General features: G+C 34.7%; 1 protein-coding gene across 6 annotated transcripts in view; it reads left to right on the top strand.

Annotated features, from left to right (window-relative positions):
* GAPcenA (GTPase activating protein and centrosome-associated) overlaps positions 1–21,362 on the top strand; it is a 772,500-nt gene that overhangs the window by 691,974 nt on the left and 59,164 nt on the right. For 5 of the 6 annotated variants that reach the window (XM_081765580.1, XM_081765582.1, XM_081765581.1 and 2 more), the window contains one exon: positions 14,582–14,779. The exons of the other annotated variant lie outside the window; for it this stretch is intronic. In XM_081765580.1, coding sequence (XP_081621706.1) covers positions 14,582–14,779 — 198 coding nt within the window. The remainder of the gene's footprint in view (positions 1–14,581; positions 14,780–21,362) is intronic. 6 annotated transcript variants of the gene reach the window in all.

Here is a 21,362-nt window from a genome sequence, read left to right on the forward strand (position 1 = left end):
AGCGTTACTATAGAGAAGAATACACCAGTTGCGGTTCTTGAAGAAGGTCCCGAAAGTTCTTTTAACACTCTAGAAGCACCAATTTCTCTTTTAAATAAGGTGTACGAATTTACAACATGAGAAGAGATTGAAGAACAATTAAAGTATACGAAAAAAATTTTTAAGAAAGAGCTTTTTCACGTCAACCCCAACTTGAACAAAACTCAGAAACAAGCAGTTTGTGAATTACTGTTCAAGTATAGGGACGTTTTTACATATGCCCCTGACGATATTGGATATTTTAGGGGATATGTTCATAAGATTAGAATTTCTAAGTCAGCTGTATTTCATGACCGTTCCCCACCAATTCCACTTCATCTACGGGACCAGGTAAACAAACAAATTCAAGAACTCCTTACTGCAAAACCTACAGATAATACGAGGGCTATCCAGAAAGTAGATTACGTTTTGGAATAAAAAATCAACAAAGTATAGGAAACAAATTTTATTATATACAGATGAAAGCCACACACAAATACTACTTTTCGACATAGTCACCATTCAAATTAAGGCATTTATCGTAGCGATGTACGAGCTTGGAAATTCCTTCGTCGAAAAATTCGGCCGCCTGCGACTTCAACCACTTCGTTACCTCTTCTTGCAGCTGTTCGTCGTCATCAAAACGCTGCATAGCCAGCCACTTCTTCATTGCTGGGAATAGGTGGAAGTCGCTCGGTGCCAGGTCGGGACTGTACGGCGGATGAGGAAACAACTCCCACTGAAAAGATTCAAGAACTTCACGCGTGACATTTGCCGTGTGGGGCCGGGCGTTGTTGTGAATCAACAAGATCTTAGAGCTCAACATTCCTCTGCGCTTGTTTTGAATTGCTCTTCTGAGGTTTTGCAGAGTTTGGCAATACCTTTGAGCGTTTATTGTAGTGCCTCTTTCCAGGAAGTCCACCAAAATCACACCTTTTCTGTCCCAAAAAACAGTCGCCATCATCTTCCTTGCCGACATTGTTTGCATGCATTTCTTGGGTTTTTGGGGAGAACCTGTGTGCCCCCACTGCATTGATTGCAATTTCGTTTCACAGTTCACGTGTTTCACCCATGTTTCGTCACCAGTAACGATGCGATCGAGTAAAGAGTCACCATCCTTATTGTAGGCGTCCAAAAAGTGCAACGCTGCAGCCATTCGCATTTTTGTGGTCCTCTGTCAAGATTTTTGGAATCCATCTTGCACAAAACTTGTGGTAACCAAGCTTTTCGCTGATGATTTCGTGCAACAAACTTCGCGAAATTTGTGGAAAACTCAAAGAAAGTTCCGTTATTGTGAACTTTCGATTTTCACGGACTTTAACATCGACTTTTTCGACAAGTTCGGCAGTCACTTTGCTGGGTCTCCCACTTCGATCTTCGTCGTGAACATTGGTTCGGCCATTTTTAAATCTTATGACCCACTGTCGCACTCCACCTTCAGTGATAATGTTGTCCCCATACACTTCACACAGCTGCCGATAGATTTCTATCGGTTTACAGTTTTTTGCTGTCAGAAACCTTATTACTGCACGCACCTCGCAGCTCGCGGGATTTTAAATTAACGCAGACATTTCAAACCGTCACAGTATCTTAACGGAGCACAGCACGAACCTTTCACTAGCACGGCTAGATGCCGACTGAGCTGCGCAACGCTCTGACCCCAAGATGGCCGCGCTAGCCCCGCCCCTAGCGGACACAGACGAAAACGTAATCTACTTTCTGGATAGCCCTCGTAGTAAGTTTAGTTCTTCACATTCGGTGCTGCGTAAACCAAACACACAAGACTTTCGGATTGTCCTCAACTTGCAGAAATGTAACAGTTGTACGAAGTATCTTTCAGTTCCTTCCAATCTACAAAATACGTTTTAAACTATCTCAAGGAAAAAAAAAAAAAAACTTATATAAAGCATATCATCCGAAAAGTCGAAAATGTATGACTTTCGAAGTAAATCACTCCAGAAAGTTGTACGAATTTTTGAGGTGCGCAATGGGATATCGTACCTTGAGTCAAGGGCTCAGTATCCCAATGAGGATGATTTTGGACGCCTACCCAATAGGATTACTAGTTTCGCTGATGATATCATTTGCGGAGATTACAACTTACAGTAGCAGCTACAGGATTTAGAATTACTATTCAAGAAACTTAGAAAACACGATTTTCGTGTATCTCCTGAGAAAGCACACTTATGTTACCACGAGCTTAACGTGTTACGATACCTCGTCAGTGGAGAATCCATTAAAATATCACCAAAAATAGCTAGGAAAATGAAGAAATTTCAAAAAGCCAACTAGAAAACGGATTCTCAAAAGTTTCATTGGCTTATGTTCGTACCTTAGAGAACATATTAAGGACTTCAGGACAAAAATTGAACCATTGAAACAATTGGTAACTCCTAAATCTAAATTTAAATTGACAAAGAAACATGACATTCTCTTTGAATAATTGAAGGAAGACATACTTCAAGCACCTTCTCTCTCTCATTTTAACGATTCCCTAGAAATTCCCGTATATTGCAACTCAAGCCAGGTACAAGCAGGAGGAATACTAGTTTGTTATGACCCAAAAACTGACACAGAAAAAGTAGTCGCTTACTGTCCTATGAGATTGACGAAAACCGAACAGAAGGCTAGTATTTGGCAGAAAGAATTATACGCTCTTACAAAAATTTCGGTACTTCCTATTAAATAGAAAATTCAATCTCTACGTGGACGCCAAATGCTTAGCTACATAAGATACACAGCCTGATAAGGTTGGGAAGTATACAAGATACAAATTTTTCCTAGGCGATTATGATTTCAACATACAGTATTTGCCAGGATCTAAACATCTCGCTGACATAATTACTAGCCTAGAACAAACGAAAGACATCATAAAGGAAGATGAGAATAAAGACAATAGTGATGAAAGAAGTGAAGATTATCATGCCTTTACATTCAACAGTCTGAAAGTCAATACTTTGCAAGTAGAAAATAATAATCTTTTACCAAATATAGCACAAGAACAACGTAAAGACGACAATTGCAAAGATATCATCTCTGTTTTAGAGGGAAAGGAACCGGACAGTATCTCCACAGTTAGATCGCAAGATTTTTTTGTCTTAAAGACAGCATACTATATAGAAAACAAAATCATCCCGATTACGGACTACTACATCTTTTATATATACCCAAGTCTTTAGCCAGCTTGTGGTTTACAACCTTTCACAGAAAAGCTACAGCTTCACACTTTGGTCTTACAAAATCATACAAAACCGCTGTAAAGAAATTCTATATGCTGCATCTTAAGAACTATCTTGCTCATAAAATACGCACGTGCCCAGATTGTCAGAAATTAAAAAAGTTACTAGAGAAGAAACAGGACGAGCTACTGCATCATCATGTAAGTGACATAGCAACAACGTGGGTGTATTATGAAACTTGGGCCATTCCCAAGAAAAGGACGACGAAATAAATATATATTAGTAGCCACAGAATTGGCTACGCGCAATGTTGTCGCAGAAACAGTAGACGCAATAAATGCCGTCCAGAGAAATTTTGAAAATGACATCATTCTAAAATTCGGAGCATTATATTTGGACCAACATCCAGTACATGGAACTACTCGCCTACATCATCTTGCGCAGAAGTACGGTTTCACCTATAAATAGTCGCCAGCATATAATTACGCTTCGCTTGGATTGGTAGAGCAAACCAACAAAATTATACAGAATTGTCTCAAATTTTTCGTACAAGAGCATCATCCGATTGGGAAAAATGGCTATCGCACGTTATTTTCGGCATTATCACTTATATACAAGGTGGAACCAAATACTCATCGAGCTTTTTATTATTTGGACATGAATCTATTATCCCAACGGAATGCACGTTTGGATCTAAACAAAACATACAGGTTGATAAGGATAAATAAACAACAGCTAGGGAAAAAGTGCAAACCAATCTGGAGCAGGCATACATTAAACAAAAGAAGTTTTATGACGAACGCCATAAACAAACATCTTACAAGCCAGGATATCTTGTTTTAGTATATTTCCCTACAAGAAAGCATGCTCTACACGAACATTTTACCACTCACCACGAAAGACCGGCAGAAATAAAAGCTTATTCCAAATTTTTACCGACTCGAATTACCTCCCAAATTCAGAAACAATACAGGATATCACGATAGATCGTTTAAAACCATTCTATGCCGAATGAACATCATTTTGTTACCATGGATAGGCACAAATAGAAGAAGAGTACAACAAAATTATAAGTACTTATCAGCAGAAGAAGAAGATGGAGCAGGAGCACAACAAAAGAAGAAGAATACAACAACAGACAAGCTGCACTAATACCGATGAAATCGTATTTCTTTATTTCACTTATAAAATTCATCTCATTCTGTTATTTAAATTCGCTATATCAGTATTTCCATTGAGATAGAAATCTACAAACTCAACATTTCTCTTTTTCTTTCTTTCTTTCTTTTCTTTCTTTTTTTTTTCAAAAGTCATTAATTCATGCAAGGTTGAAATACAATCTTGTTTCTAACGTCACTTCTTCAATGTGAATAACATGATCACCTATTACGTCACTTTTCTTTTCCTTATACAGGATGTTGATAAAATCAGGCATCTGGCAACCTTATACAGAATGACCAAAAATTTACGTTCGCTATTTCTTTTTTAAAGAAAACTTTCAAGATTCCAATTCCGATTATTTTCATTTCCTTAATTCCTATAGTAATAATAATAATAATATATTTGTGCCTCATCCTTAACAAGTCCCGTTATAAAGACAAAAGCTTAAAAAATCGTCTAGAAATATCATTAACCTTGGAAAGACTTAACTCACCGGCGCCCACTGTTGAAATTGATAATCATGTAATTCAGACTGAAAATACTAAAAGTGACATCAACATAGCTACCAATAATAGTGAACCAAAAACTCGACCAATACCTACCATTAGTGAACTATTGTACATTTATTAATTACAGTTATGACACTTTCTGCCCACTTTGAGGGAAATGATAATGACAATTTGATCCTCCTTAGCTGAGACAGAAACATAGTGTTATTACCATTTTATGTATCTGTCACAAGAAATGTCTTTTTAGTGATTTTACAGTGTTTTACATCACAACACAAGCACATGCTCATAACGACACGTGCTGCTATTTACAAATAAGCAGACGATAGACTAAAGAGGAAGACACGAAGGAAACCGAAAGGAGACGAACCACACGAAGGAAACCGAAAGGAGACGAACCACACGAAGGAAACCGAAAGAAGACGAGCCACCCGAAGAGGACACATAAAAAAGGGGCCACGAAGGAACCAAGCATCAGTTGACCGCTGATCGTAAACCTATCCTATTAACCCTGGAGACTGCTATGAAGTGAAGGGGTTTTCCTTTAATAATGCCGTACCTCAAAAAGGCTGCTATGAGCTGAGGTCTCCTAGAACCGTTTCCTTGAATAACCCTGGTGGCTGCTATGAAGCGAAAGGGTTCTCAGCACAAGACGATAATGGAGACTGGTCAACCTTAGTCATAATAGAGACTCTTGTTATAAGAACTTTTGTAGACACAAAAAGTATTATTTTATAATAAAATAGGTGAAGGGCTAAATCTCGGTCCATTATTTGACTCTGCCTACAAAACATTTCAATATTTTTTTAATGCAAAGCATTTGAAGGGTAAGGGGAAAAAAGGAGGAATGTCACAAAACTGGATTTTCGAGAAAACGGCGTTTTTATATTTTAAACCGCGTAATAAAGAATAGGGTAGTCAAATCTTTTGCCCCGTTTTACATGGGCGTTTCGACATTTAGGCATGCATGGCATATACTGTCAAATAGTACTAAGAGTCACCAACAGATAGGACAAAGCACCCAATAAAGCACACACATGGACATTCCTTGTTTTTTCCCCTTACCCTTCATTTGAAAAACATAAAAATCCACTCCCGAATTTTGACTCAAACCAACGACAGTCATAGCGTGTGCAATCATCTTTGTTCTAGGGGTGGGCACAAAAATAGGTTTTTCGGTTTCCGGTGTTTAGAAAAATCGAAACCGGTTTTTGAATATTCTCGAAACCGGTTCGGTTTTCTCCAAAACCAGTTCGTTTTTTCACCGAATCCGGTTTCGGTTTTCTCCAAAACTGGTTCTGTTTTTTTTTTACCGAATCCGGTTTCGGTTTTCTTCAAAACCGGTTCAGTTTTTCATCGAAACCGGTTTCAGTTTTTCCAAAACTGGTTGTGTTTCTGACCAAAATGGTGTTTCGTTGTTCACTTATTACTCACCTATAACATACCTATTACTCAGCTATAACAGAGAAAATCGAAACCAGTTTTGGTGAGAGCTGAACTGTTTTTTTTTAGAAAACCGAACCGGTTTTTGGAGAAAACCGAAACGTCGGTTTTTCGAATTTCAGATTTTCTGAAAACCGGTTTCGGGTTTTTATAAAAACTGGTTTTGCCCATCCTTACTTAGGCCGAAATCTTGTATTGGCAGTTATATCGGGGTATATCTATAGGTATCGGGGTACGCATATTCATAATAAATAAATGAGAAAACTTAACTATCTCTGATTTTTAGGATTGCACTTTAAGTCGATATTGGTTAGTGGGATTTTTTTAAACGGAATTTTATTTGAAATTGGAAACGTTTTCTGAACTGGCAGTTTTATGAATTACATTTGCAAGTTTTAATGGAAAACATAAGCATTAGATATATATAGAGATAGAGCGAGCGAACGAGCGAGAGAGAGAGAGAGAGAGAGAGAAAGAAAGAAAGAAAGAAAGAAAGAAAGAAAGAAAGAGAGAGAGAGAGAGATAGAGAGAGAGGCGAGCTTATAAAGTAGGAGCTAAAACCTCTATATCTGCGTGGATCCACCCATGTATGTTTGATATATATATATATATATATATATATATATATATATATATATAGGGGTTAGACAAAAAAATCTAAAAACACTTCATACAGGACACGTGAGTTTGGCCCTCCACTGTACAACACGTGTTGCGGTTGCCGATCGCTTTTTGTTTTCAATGTGTCATGTAGACCTTCCTCTTCCGTCAGCAGTAACCAGTTTACCTGTGAGTGTCGTGGTGTGAAAGTGGTGCGGTAAAATGGGCGACCTGGCAGACTTCCAAAGAGGTATGATCGTTGGTGTCCGTCTGGTTGGAGCTTAAATGGCAGCAGTGACGAACATTGAGGAGGTATCGAAAGGCACTGTGTCCAATGTCACGAGGGCATACACAATTCATGGGCAAACGACGTCTGCGAAGCACAACCAGTTTAGACGTTCAATTTGATACTAACTTAGAAATCTGTTTCCACTGTAGTAATGCCTATAATATCCTCGTATACATACGTATGGTGAATAAAAGTTAAAGAGGTTTGAAAGCTGACAGTTTAACTATTTTTTTTACCACTTCAAATGTTCAAATTATAACTGTATTTAAGAAAATAAGAAATATCCCTATATTTAAAAAAATGGTGGAGTGAGGACCGAAACGTCGCTCTTCGCTACTGTAATTTCAAACGCCTCGCTAATCCCACCATACGACAAGTTGTGAAGCAAGATCATTTTCATACTCCTACTAGAAATGTTCAACTCGTAGATATGCACTTGGAGTTTACCGTAGGTAGTTTTATATCTTTTTCACTTTTTTGTATTATACAGTATATTGACTTATTATACGTAAGGAAACTTAGCATAATGTATATATTTTAATTTCTCTCCAGAAATTCATAATTTTCTCTTTTTTTCTCTTTAGTAGACTTCATATCTTCGTGTGTGTTCTTAATGCTTGTGCAGTGTGCCAATTTTTCTCAATTTTCCAATGAATTCCCGTTAGCTAATAGTTTGCACGACTAACGTTTTATATCGCTTAAGGTACTTTGCTCATAAGTTTATTTTCCTTTATTTTTACATAAATGTTGTAAATAATTTTTAGTTAATAAACTGTTTTGTTAAAGACAGTAGAAAGAAGCAATAATTCATTAATAAAACAGAGTTATTGGGGAAAATGTCAGTTACAGTATGTGCGAATTATTTTTTTTTGCGGATGATGGTATCATCTTCGTTAACACTCTATTCAAACCGGAAGTAGTTCAAATTAACAATTTCCGCTTTCAACACTTATCGCCATAGAACAAAAGTGGAAATAGATAGCGACAAGCAGTTTTCCGTTATCAATTTAGGGTCTCAAGGAAGCATATCGTCACAAGCTGCACCACTCTACCGAAACCAAAAATGCTTGAAATTTACTACCATTTGGGGTTTCAATACTTATATTCATAGAGCAAAATCCGTGAGAGATATCAATAAGCAGCTTTCAGCAATCTATTTATCGTGCCAAGAGTAGGTTCTATCTCCTCCGTTAACCCTGCATTCAAACCGGAAGTGGTTCAAATTAAGTATTTCATTTTTCAAGTTTTGTCGCCATAGAACCAGAACAGTAAGAGATGGCAAGTAATGGGTTTTTGATAGGATTCACATCCAAGAAACACATTCTATGTTTGATCTTACTAATCTACTGCAGCCAGGAGTTACTGTTGTATTACTTCAAGTTCGAGCACAAACGATAGAAGAAGATAGCGAGATATAGTTTTTTAATATGAATTTAGCATCCCAAGATTGTCTCATCTTGCTCTTGATAAACCGGTAGTGAGGAAAAACTGTCATTTTCAGTTTCAACACTGATCATCATAATGAAGAAAATGGTACCGAGAAACAGTTTTTTGTATGGATTCAATGCCATAACACTAGTTTCCATCTCTGACTTGCAACCGGAAGCGATGAAACTTACTTCCACCTTCGGTTATAATTTTGATTGTCATAAAACGATAAAGGTACTAGGAGCCAACAAACATTTTGTAGTTTCATAATCCTAAGAAAATATTTCAAGCCCTTCGCGCTTGTTCCCTTAGTGCACGTGGTCTCGGATGAGAAAGCATTGAACGTATTATAATGATTCCAATTCCACATTGAAGAGTAGGTCCATGTCTTGTATACTCTCGATACTGAAAAGGGAGGCTAAACTTCAACAAATAACTAAATAAAACATTTCATCTCAGTAGTATTATTTTACTGAAACTAGAATTATTATAAATTAATATGAAAACGAAAAAAAACAATTCTTTAAAATTTGAATTCGCTTTTGATGAGGTCATTATAATCAGATACTTAGTTCATTGTCTTACAAGGGAAGAGAGGGAGATTATATATCAAAATGGAAGATGGTTTATACACCAATCGGAAGCACTAATGACGCCTGTTTCAAAACTAATAAAATATTTTCCAATGCATATACTGTGCGAATTATATGAATATACAGGGTGTCCAGAAAATCCGTTTCCGGCCCTAGATATAGCAAACGGTGACACAGATGCCAAAACAGGAAAACACGTGTTTGATTATTTTAAAAGTACAACGTATCAAAGCAAAAGGTGGTGTCCCAGGGTCCCAGGCGGGGCCCAACTCAAAAATTGCAAATGTTAAGGGTGTCAAAGTAGCATATCTTGGAAACCTGTTAGGAAACGAAAGAAGACGGTACAAATCTAGCTCTTTAAAATTACCCGGTGCAAAATGGTGGCCAGACAAAATGTAGATCCTTATTTCGATTCTCTGAACGCATTCGCTTTCCATTTTGCAATCAGCACTTTTTGTCATTGTGAGACACTTGCAGTATTCGTTGTTCCTGGAGCAAGAAAAACGTTTTTCTAAATCATTTTTACTTGCTAACCCAGACAATGAGCATAAGTACCACTATTGTACATTATATGTTAACTAGTCAGTTCTATACTCAAAGATTTCAAATGATATTTCTTTTATTTTCTTTATTTCTTAATTTGCTTTTATTTTATTATATTTCGTTATTTATTTAGACATTACTGGGCTCAAAGAACAGAATATCACAGTAGAAGCCGTTGAAAAAGAATTGAAGTGAAAACAAACTAAAACCGACAACAGAAAGAAGAACTGAAACGGAAGATGTTTGCACAGTGTTATCGTAGAGCGTCCACACTTGCTCCATCTGCTTTCATTTGACAACAGCTTTCAAACGATATCCTACTTGAGCCCCCTTGTCATTTGAAAATTTTGAGTAGGACCCCGTCTGGGAACCTGTGGAGAACCTTGGGACAAATATTTTTAGTTTCAATCATCGTACTTTCGAAGTGGTGACACAGGTGTTTTCCTGTTTTGACGTCTGTCTCACCGTTTCGGTTTTTTGGCCATAGACTTTACAATGATGCTTTTCCTGGCGTTTTAACCGGCCTCCATTTTGTACAGGGTAAATTTAGAGAGTCGAGAAGTGTTCTGTCTTCTTTCATTCCAACGATATGCCACTTTGAACCCCTTACCATTTACAGTTTTTGAGTTGGATCCCGTCTGGGACCCTGCGGGTAGCCCTGGGATAACACTTTTTGCTTTGATACGTTATACTGTTAAAATGATCAAACCTGTGTTTCCCTGTTTCATTGTTTCGATTTCTAGAGGTGGAAACGGATTTTCTGCACACCCTGTATATTCATATAACTCGCACAGTATATGCATTCGGAAAATTTTTACTACAGTTTTGTAATAGACGTCATTAGTGCTTTCGATTGGTATATTAACCATCTTCCACTTCGATATATAATGTCCCTCTCTTTCCTTGTTAGTTCTCTTATGTCAAACATCTTTAAAACAAATAAACCATTCAATAGTATCTTTTTAGTATTAAATTATTTTGTTACATTAGTTAGTATTATGTTGTTAGAATTTTTGAGAAAGCCATATTGTTTTTGGTACTGAGTTAATTACAGAAAATAATTAATAAGGATCATAGTGAGGAGTCTTTTGATTCATCATCAGTACATATAATCACTTTATGTTTCCTTCTTTTTTAAATCAATTTATTACAGTTATCTTGACACTTTCACAATCAGTTTTGCAAGAACGTTCTTTTTGGTAATTTGTTACTCTTAGGATTAGAATTAGGAATTAGATTTCTGGGCTTTCGGCATCTATGGCCAAATTAGTCCGTCACGTTCGATGGATGACGTCTCTCGGTGATCACACTATCCGAGGAATGGAAAGGAACAAAGGATTGGGGACGGAAGGAAAAGCCTGGGACATATATGTTAGGTAACATCTCGGAATTTGCCTTGTGTGAATAAGGAAAACCTCAAGTCGAATATACAAGGTGTATATATATATATATATATATATATATATATATATATATATATATATATATATATATTTGAGGTTTTTGTTAAAACGTCATTTAGATAGTATGCAGCATTTTTTCTACACATTGTTGTATGTATTAGGGTGAGTCGGAAAAAAAACCTATTTTTTTCAAATCGAATTCTAATAGTACGGAAAAGTTGGACCGTCTATTCAACCGTGCAACTGTAAAAATTTTTCTTTGAGTCCTTCAGTTCGCGCATTGAGGTAAAAAAAAATTGTCAAATTGCCAAAAATTGCACTTTTTTTCGAACATCCTGTATAAAATACGGTTTTTTATAGCTTTAATAGGGCAGTATTTTTCTAGTAAATATGTAGCAATACATAGAAGAAAAGAAAATCGAAATCGGATAGTACTTTCAGTTGACTGATTACATCTTAAAAATCGAGAACTGCGAAAAGAAGCATTTTTTTATGTTTCGATCTGTATGTGCAACTCTTTGCTCATTTTTTGAACTTAGGCGTTTCAAGTTTGTATCTTTTCTGTTTCTGGCTTAATTTTGAAGTCAGATTTCTTACTGAAATTTGGCATTACACAGCCGGAAGACAAGAGTATGGTTCTAATAAAACTATCTTTGTTTCAGGAGACACACACTTTTGTAGCAGCCTCTGTTATAAGTTTTACTCATCTTTCTGCGGACTGTGTGAGACAGGGAAATTTTACGTACTCAACTCTGGTAATTCCTTCGTCTTTAGAAATGACACACACATACACACACTTAAAAAAAAAGAAAGAAAGAAAAGAAAAAAAAAACTCTTTGTTGTTACATGAGCCATCATTGGTGAAGAAAGTTTACAGATTGACCAATCTATCGATTTTGTGTAGTCAGTGGATTGAAAATTAAGAACAGGTAGTAGAAAATTTCTCATGATGATGCTTGATTTTACACGATATGTTTGATTTGTAGATTGTAACAACTTTCTAAAAGCTAATTCTCTTCTGTGTTTATATTCATTCATCGCCATTGTCAAAAGATGTTCTGAGTGATCAAAGCTGCTGTATTACAGGATCGATAATTTCTAGGCTCAGTGGTAGAGCGTTCACCTCCAGTGCTTGGGGTCCCTGGTTCGATCCCAGCTCGTGTCGTGTGGACTTTGTGGTGGACAAACACCGTGCTCGTGGGTTTTCTCGGGTTTCTCCCGTTTCCTCCAACTTTCTTCATTCCACCACCTCATTCATTTCTCATTATCACCGTCTCCTTTAGCCTAACCGACATAATCGTGGGACGTAAAACTTAAAGATTTCCTTTCATGTTTTTCGATAATTTCTAGTAAGAGTTCGAATAGATACTGTGATGCCTGGATCAATTTAAACACATGTTTTGTACCATCTTTTACAGAATTTTTATTTTCATGTATTTATTCTTTTTTGCAGCGAGCCAAACTGATGCGTTTTTATTATGCACAGTGCTAATGTTTTCAGCTCAAATGAAGGATTTCTTGTTGAAATATACAATCTCAAAATACGATTGTCTATAATTAGGCACCTTGAATGACATATAGAAACTGTATCCTTTACTACAAGATACCTGGGACACTCGCTGCTGTTTATAACTCTCACAATATCAAGAAGTATCTTGGGTCTTTGCTTAGATAATTTTTTGTTATGGAAATACTTTCGGATGGAATTTTCTCAAAACTAACAATAGGAAGCAGCTCACAGTTTGGGGCCTGAAGTACCATCATCTAGATGCTGGAATAAATGTCTGAAATGCAGCTCATTAATACACGTATAATAATCAAGTGAACCGCTGGAATTGTCTTCCCAGTTTGACCTCAAAATTATGGATAGTGCCACATTTCTATCCAGTATTAGTTACTGTGCCATCAGAGCCAATCGCAACAATATCATTTAACTCCAAGTCTTTATTACTTAAATAAGAAAGACTCCCAGATATATTGTTTGCAGATCCACTTCTAGGAATTACATGACCAATAAACTGACTATTAGGCTCTTAAACTAAGAACATATGATCTTTCCTTATTCTGCGGTACATTTTATTGCCTATCTTTTTTTGTATCAGAGTTCCATCTTCAAAGTATGTAGGTTTGGGTGACATTTCAAATATATTTTATAACGTTCTTCTAATTTGCTACTTTTCTCCTCTAATTGTACTTTTATCTATAGCCAAGGCCATGTTCGATTCTTTAATTAAACCGCAGTCTTGTAAGACATTGGGAGCAACTGCTTCTCTCGCTTTGTCCGATAAGGCGAACCGATCACTTACGAGTTTCGGTTTCAATCGCATTTCCGGTTGTGCTGGTGAACATTCTGTTTCCTTCAGTGCTGTGTTTAACAGTCTCCTATCTCGTCGTCCAAACAAATCTCAGAAATGTAGCATCACCTTGATACTGAACAGTAGCAATTGCAGCTTTCTGTTTATTTTCTCTCTTCCTCTATCCTATTTCTTGTATTTTTCTTCCAGTCTACGTTACCAATGAAACAAACTCTTAGAGTTCTTTGGTCGTGAAGAAATTTCCGTTCAATAGTAAGTAAACTGTATTTTATATAGGGTGTTCCAGAAAATGCGATTTTTGACAATTTGACAAAATTTTGACCTAAACCCGTGAACTGAAGATACTATCCGATTTCAATTTTCTTTTCTTCTGTGTTTTGTTATATGCCTACGAAAAACTTACCGCCCTTAGAACTATTAAGAAGTAAATTGTACTGTACAAATGGTGTTCCAAATAGTGCGATTTTTGACAATTTCACCAAACTTTCACCTTGATTCGCGAACTGAAGAAATTGCTTGATTAAAAAAAAAAAAAATACAGTTACACGTTTGGATATGCGGTTCAACTTTTCCGCACGATTAGATTTGAAAGAAAAATAGTTTTTTTCGAACCACCCTAGTATGTGTGTATGTCAAATTTTGCTGGAAAATTTTCCATGTCCCTTCTCATACCTAAAGGATGCTCCAAGTCAAATAACTGGATAAGTAAAAATTATTCCATTTTAAGCAAAATGGCATCAACTCAACATTTTTCAATTTTTAAATAGTTTACCAAGGCTAAAATTATGGTTTTGTTCACTTGTAGGTTCATTTATTTCTACCATTAAAGTTTTCTGTCATTATGCGTTAATTTATTTGTATATCGAAGTACAAGACAAAAACAGCCAATTCTACCCAGAGTGTATAAGTGTATAAAACATTCAGATACATGCCACATAAATTTCATGGTTTTAAAATATGAAGTTAATCGAGTAACCATTCTAAATTTTGTTGAATGGTTCTCATTTTACTCAAAACCACACGTAAAATAAAATGAAGACATTTGGGTCAGGATTGGGTTTAATACAAATTTCAAACAGAAGTTTGTGTTTTGTCCACAGGCACGAATTTCTCAATGTGAGCGATGTTCGAAACTGCTAACATTTGATGGCGATACATCTACAGATATATTGAAAACAAATCATTTCAACAACATTCACGATCCACAGCTATTGCGAGCACAGGAACGAATTCGAGAACTAGAACTAGAATTGGCGCAGACAAAACTTGCCCGTGTTGAAGCAGAGTGTCGTAATCAGGTACGTTGCTATATCAGTTAAATACCAAGAAAATATAAATATATAAATCTTGAGTTTGTGATGATCGATATATGTAATAAATGTCAACTAATGTTTAAAAAAATCACAAGCAGTGTGGAAAATGAAATATATATACCTTGTTCCAGAAAGGTCTAGCGCATTAATTATGGCTGTTTTAAGGCAAATATTTTCTAAGTCCAACGTCGAGTATCTTTGGAAAACAGTAAACCAAAGATGCCTAATTCGAACCTCCAAGCCAACCTTCACAATCAGGAAAAAATGTGCAGATCTGTTTTTTTCTTTTTTAAAATATAGTAAGACATGTTGAAATGTTACTAAGTGTAGAAAAAAGTAACAGTAATTGAAATACTTAATGATACAATATTTCGAAACTATGTGCTCACATTCTAGTTTTGTTATTTAGGTTTCCATACATAAAAGAACATTTAGATATATAAAGGAACATTTCCAATGAAAGGAAAAAGAGAAAGGAGAAAAATAACAACAGCATTTGCATCGGATATGAATGTCATTGTCTTGGAAATTATTTTTTTTATAGAAGAGCTCAACCTGAGTGGTCATGTTAGCTCAATGATAAACTGCGGAAGTTCGTATCCTAAGGTCGTGAGTTCGATTACCATTAGGGTCAGCTTGTATGAAGTTCTATTTTCCTCAATACATGAAAAATTAGATGAAATAATCACCCTAAAGTAAAGCTCTTGTGTATAGGTTCATATAGATTTGTGTATATATAAATTTATATAATCATTTCAGGATATAAGTAATTATTATGTTTAAAGTATAACATCTTACATCTTAGATGTGGTAGCTGTTTACAGAACATCGGTATATGTGAAAGTTAAATATAAATTAAAATCGTGTAATAGCAGTAAATAAGTTGTGTAGTGTATTTATCTGCATGTATTAGTCATACGAGGGTTACTTCTCAACATTCTCATTACAGCATATCATTTACGTTCTTTAAATATATTCAGAGCCGTAAAAAGAGGGTATAAACAGACAATAACCAAAGTCAGATCGTGGTTCCAGACAAAAAACTCAGTAGCCCCGAACACTCACATGAAATTCTCGATCCCCAAAGGTCACTTTAACAGATTAAAATTGTGCTTTTGTAAGGAAGGCATAACTGATCTTTCTTCCTTAAGTTCTCAGTTCAAAACTCTGAAATGCTTTGTATGTGGAGGTAGTGACGCTTTGGTCGCTCACTCTCTCTCTCTCTCTTATCTGTATTTATATCTATAAAAATGGATATATGTATGTATGTGTGTGTTTCAACATAATTCTGGTATGCCTGTCGTAATTTTAGCCAAACCTCTACACATATTATGTACAGTCTGGAGGAGTATTGTCGGCGTAAGCTATGGGGAGTGGGAGGTAGAATACATATAAAAATGCTAGAAAACGATCAATATTAGTATCAAAATCACAGTTAGTTTTCGGGATCGCTTGATAAATAGTGTCATGTCCAATTCAGTTTAACTCCGATGTAAGCTCTTATTTCCACCCAAAGCGTGACATAGTGACAAAAAATATCAAAATTTACCGATATTAGTGTCGAGTCATAAGTTTTCAGCATCGCTAAGTTAATTGGTAGCAGTTGTAATGCCGTGTAAGTCCGAATTAAGCTTAGCTATACCGCCTTAGCTCTCCAAGGGGAAATGGGAGGATATAAAAATGATAAAAAGGAGCAGTATTACTGTTGAATCCTTAATTTTGGGAATCACTTAGATAAAGAATGACAGTCCAGATGTCGTTTAAGCTCAGCCCCTATTAGCACCCTGAAGAAGTGTATGAAATTGTGACATGTAAATATAATTGAAAATGACTGATATTTGTGCGGAATCCATAGACTGATATTAGCGTCTTCAAGTTCACTGGGACCAGTTCCAACAACCTTCAAGTTTAAGTTTAGCTTCCATTAGGGGTAAGACCCACTAGCACATCAAGGGACAGTGGAAGGAAGAACGACTGATATTAGTGTAGAGTCCATGGTTTCGGGATCAATTAGATAAATGGCAACACTTCTAATACCGTTTAAGTCAAAATTCAATCCATTAGTACTCGTGGTGTTAGGGGAAATGGTGACATGAAATAATAATAATAATAATAATAATAATAATAATCGGAAACTACTGATATTCATATTGAATCCATAGTTTTCCTAGTCCGTAAGTTGATTGTCGACACTCTCTACCATTTAAGTGTCTACGTTAAGCCCTCATTAGTAATTTGGATTGGTGGGAAGGGGTTGACATGAGTAGTAGGACATGGTTACTTTTGGCGCAATTTTCCCTTCCCCAATATTTTTAACCAGCGCAGAAGGATCCAGCTAATTATACAAAGTTACACGGCGCAAAGTATTCCCATAACTACAATGTTAAAGTGAGATAGCATAGGCTTTTATGACATTTAAAATCATAAAAACTTACATTTAAAAACTTACATTATAAGGAATTACACATGATTACAAAAAAATCTAGTTACAAAATTACAAAAATCACTAAATCTAGTTTTAAAATTACAAAAATCACTAAATCTAGTTACAAAATTACAAAAAATCACTAAATCTAGTTACAAAATTACAAAAATCTCTAAATCTAGTTATAAAATTACAAAAAATCACTAAATCTAGGTACAAAATTACAAAAAATCACTAAATCTAGGTTAAAATTACAAAAAAATCACTAAATCTAGTTACAAAATTACAAAAAATCACTAAATCTAGTTACAAAAAAATCACTAAATCTAGTTACGAAAGGATTTACATAAGAATCAAATAGAACTTTGTAGCACTTAACTATGAAGAATTTACATCTAAAACTTACATCTAAAAACTTACAATCTAAAATCTTACATCTAAAACTACATCTCTTCTATCTTATAATGTCGCCATGGTAGGGTATTGATCCCATCCTTTAAAACATCTTTTATCATCTACACAACTTAAAGCTAACTTATTAACTTCTATACTGTACAAGTCATGCTTATAACTTCTAATTAAATTCATCTTTTTATAATATTCTCTTTGACTAATCAAACAGTCCTTATATTCGTTAAATGTAAGTTCTTTATACACGACACTCTTCTTAACACCTTTAGCTTTCTTACAACACTTTTCTTTATCGAACTTGCCTTTAAAGTCTTTACCTGTTAAATCTATTTGAGGTGCTTTTATACTGTACATCTTACTTCTTAAACCCACAAACTCTTCTATGATTGTACCTTTAATCTCATCCTTCATCTTACCAAGTATTTTCTTATTGATTTGTGGTATCTTATATTTGTTATCTTTAGGGTAATCACTCGTGTCGAAGTAATCAATATAATTTTTCATGTCCTCGTACACATCTTCTGTTTGAATATGATATATATAGCTATCGGTATCTGTATAACATACTTCTGTTTTGTCTTGGTACTTAGGTTTCATCACATTATAATGGAAATCGTACATTAAATATTTTGACAAATCTAGAATTGACATACCAACATAAATCGGTTTGTTAAATTGTACTTTAACCTTGTTCATGTGAACTGTTACTAAATTTTCCGTAAAAACTGTAGTACTCTTATAATTTGGTTTTGCTACAAGCTTCTCGTATTTTTTCTCATCACTTACAAGTTTAATATTAACTCTCTAATATTCTCCATAGTCTTCCCAAATACTGAATTATTAATGAGCTTATAGAAGTCTTTTTCAAAATCATTTGTTGCTTTCGTTCTCATTTGTGTGTTTAAATCAATATATTTCTTTAACCAATCTGATTGTTCGAACTCTATTACTCGATGTATCTTAAGTTTCAATCCAAGTGAAAGACATTGTTTTAGGTTTTGATAGTGAATTACATATTTTTCTTTGTCATATAGGGTTGTTAATAGCTTCGATTGTTTTGAACCAGGCGGACATATATTTTGAGGAGCTAATGGATAGTCTTTGTGATAGTTATGCAATTCTTTCGGATATTCAAGATCAACTTCTAATATGTAACCAGTATCAGAATTATCAGTTATACTTGTAAAATCTATTTCTCTTATCTCATCTTCGCTTAACCATCTAAATCCCTTATACGGTAAATATTGACTCATTGCCCACCCATACAAGTTGTTAGCATCCAAGTACATTAAGTAAGAATCTTCTTTATTCTTATCATAATCTTCCATATACTTATTATTTGCTTTAACATATCTTTTTGAGCATTGACTAATCCCGCCTTTTATACCTCTCTCTACCATTAATACCATGTCATAATCCCACAACAATTCTAATTCTTTAACAGTATTTGTTTCTGTAATAGTGCTGCTAAGAGTTTAAGATCATGATGAATTAGTTTAAGTCTATCATGTATAAATCAAAATGTGCTTCCATATTTATTATATAGAAAACCAACAAAAATGAGATAAATTTAAAAATTCTAAGAATAAAAACTAACAGGTGAATATGACTAGTGCTAAGGAAATATTATCTTACAAACCTATATTTGATTGTGTATGTAAACATCTAGATATTGGTGGTTATAATGATGAAGACAAAATAAATTTTAGCGTATCCATAGGTATATTAGATCATTTGTTCAAGAAAGCCGCTAAAGAAAACAACTCATTTCTTATACAAAACATTCTCTATGCAAACGTTATGAATTTGTCTGATGAGATGTTAGATTCACTGACTGATGAACAATGGTTATCTATAGGTTATGATGATTATGAGGAGGAATATAACTATGATCACATTACAGAAGACTTCATACGTAAATATCTGCAGAAAGTTAATTTGAGTAAAATATATTCTTGGAAAAAGTTATCAGAAGAGTTTATCAGTTATAGTGGGATTATGACATGGTAAAGAAAACAACTCATTTCTTATACAAAACATTCTCTATGCAAACGTTATGAATTTGTCTGATGAGATGTTAGATTCACTGACTGATGAACAATGGTTATCTATAGGTTATGATGATTATGAGGAGGAATATAACTATGATCACATTACAGAAGACTTCATACGTAAATATCTGCAGAAAGTTAATTTGAGTAAAATATATTCTTGCAAAAAGTTATCAGAAGAGTTTATAAGAGAATTAGCTGATAAAGTTGATTGGGAGATTATTTCAGAAAGCCAAGACTTATAAGAGAATTTGCAGATAAAGTTGATTGGAAAGAAGTATCGTTAAATCAAAACCTATCTGAAGAATTTATTAATGAGTTTATAGACAAAGTTGATTTTGATGCTATATCTTATGGAAGCAAACTCTCTGAAGCCTTTATACGAAAACATGCAGATAGAGTTGATTGGTGGAGCTTATGTAGGACTCAGCAATTATCAGAAAACCTTATAAGAGATCATACTGACAAAGTAGATTGGGCAATGATTTCAATATTTCAAAATTTAACAGAATTTATTGCGGAGTTCAAAGACCGCGTTTATTGGGATAACATTTCAATTTATCAAGACCTTTCTGTAGAGTTTATATATGTATTTAGACACTTTGTGGATTGGAGAGTTATAATAAGAAAATATCATAATAATTCTGATTTAGGTAGTATATTGAATTTAGCATTCGATGTTACAACAGATGGTTTGTTTAATGTTTAACTAATTACCTTTTATGACTATTATATCATAAAAGTCGTAACCTTAATTATTAATTACCTTTAATCTGTTCGAGCCTTTTATGGTTATTATTCCATAAAAGACAACATTTATATTTACATAACAACATTGCTTTTATCTATCCAGCTGTTATGTGAATCATCAAATCCTAGCCATTTAACATATACTTTATCACCTTTCTTTCTTAACACCTTTTCCACCAAGTATTCATCCTTATGTTTCGTCTTTAATAGTTCTGGTTCGTAAAATCTACCTTGCACATCTTCTTCTTCTAAATCTTTAATTCTATATGTAGGTGGATTAGATGGAGTAACATCACTAATAACACTTCTGTTGACCAATTAGGTGTATATCCTTTCTCAAATAACCCTTTCGACTTACTTATACGAACATGATCACCTAATTTGTATTTGGGTTTAACACGCTTATATTCTTTCTTATACACCTTCTCCAATATTGTTCGCTCATTCTTCTTATTAACTTCTATAGGCTTTAAACCAATTGTTCTATGTACTGTATCATTATACTCACTAACCAATGTTGGTAATATCTCTATCCATTTGTAATTCCCTTGTGTTGTGAACCTCTTCCACATGTTTTGTTTAAGTGTTCTATTAAATCTCTCAACAACAGAAGCTTTCTTACCACTATATGTTTAATAATGATTAATCTTATTTTCCTCCATCAACTTCTTAAACTCTTTATTGTAAAACTCTTTACCTTGATCAGTTTGTAAGTTACTAGGTTTTCTCGTTCTTAATATGGATTCGAATGCTTCTGTAACATTTTTACCGCTCTTATCTTTAACAGGAACAGCAAACACATATTTCGAAAACACATCTATGATCGTTAGCAGATACTTATAGCCTTTATTTAATTTGGAAACACCTTTTAATACTCCACTATCCATTTCTACAAGATCAGCTTGCCAAAGATCATCGATACCTTTTATAA

Source organism: Thermobia domestica, chromosome 7, assembly GCF_964235325.1.
Source record: "Thermobia domestica chromosome 7, izTheDome1.hap1.1, whole genome shotgun sequence".
NCBI lineage: Eukaryota > Metazoa > Arthropoda > Insecta > Zygentoma > Lepismatidae > Thermobia > Thermobia domestica.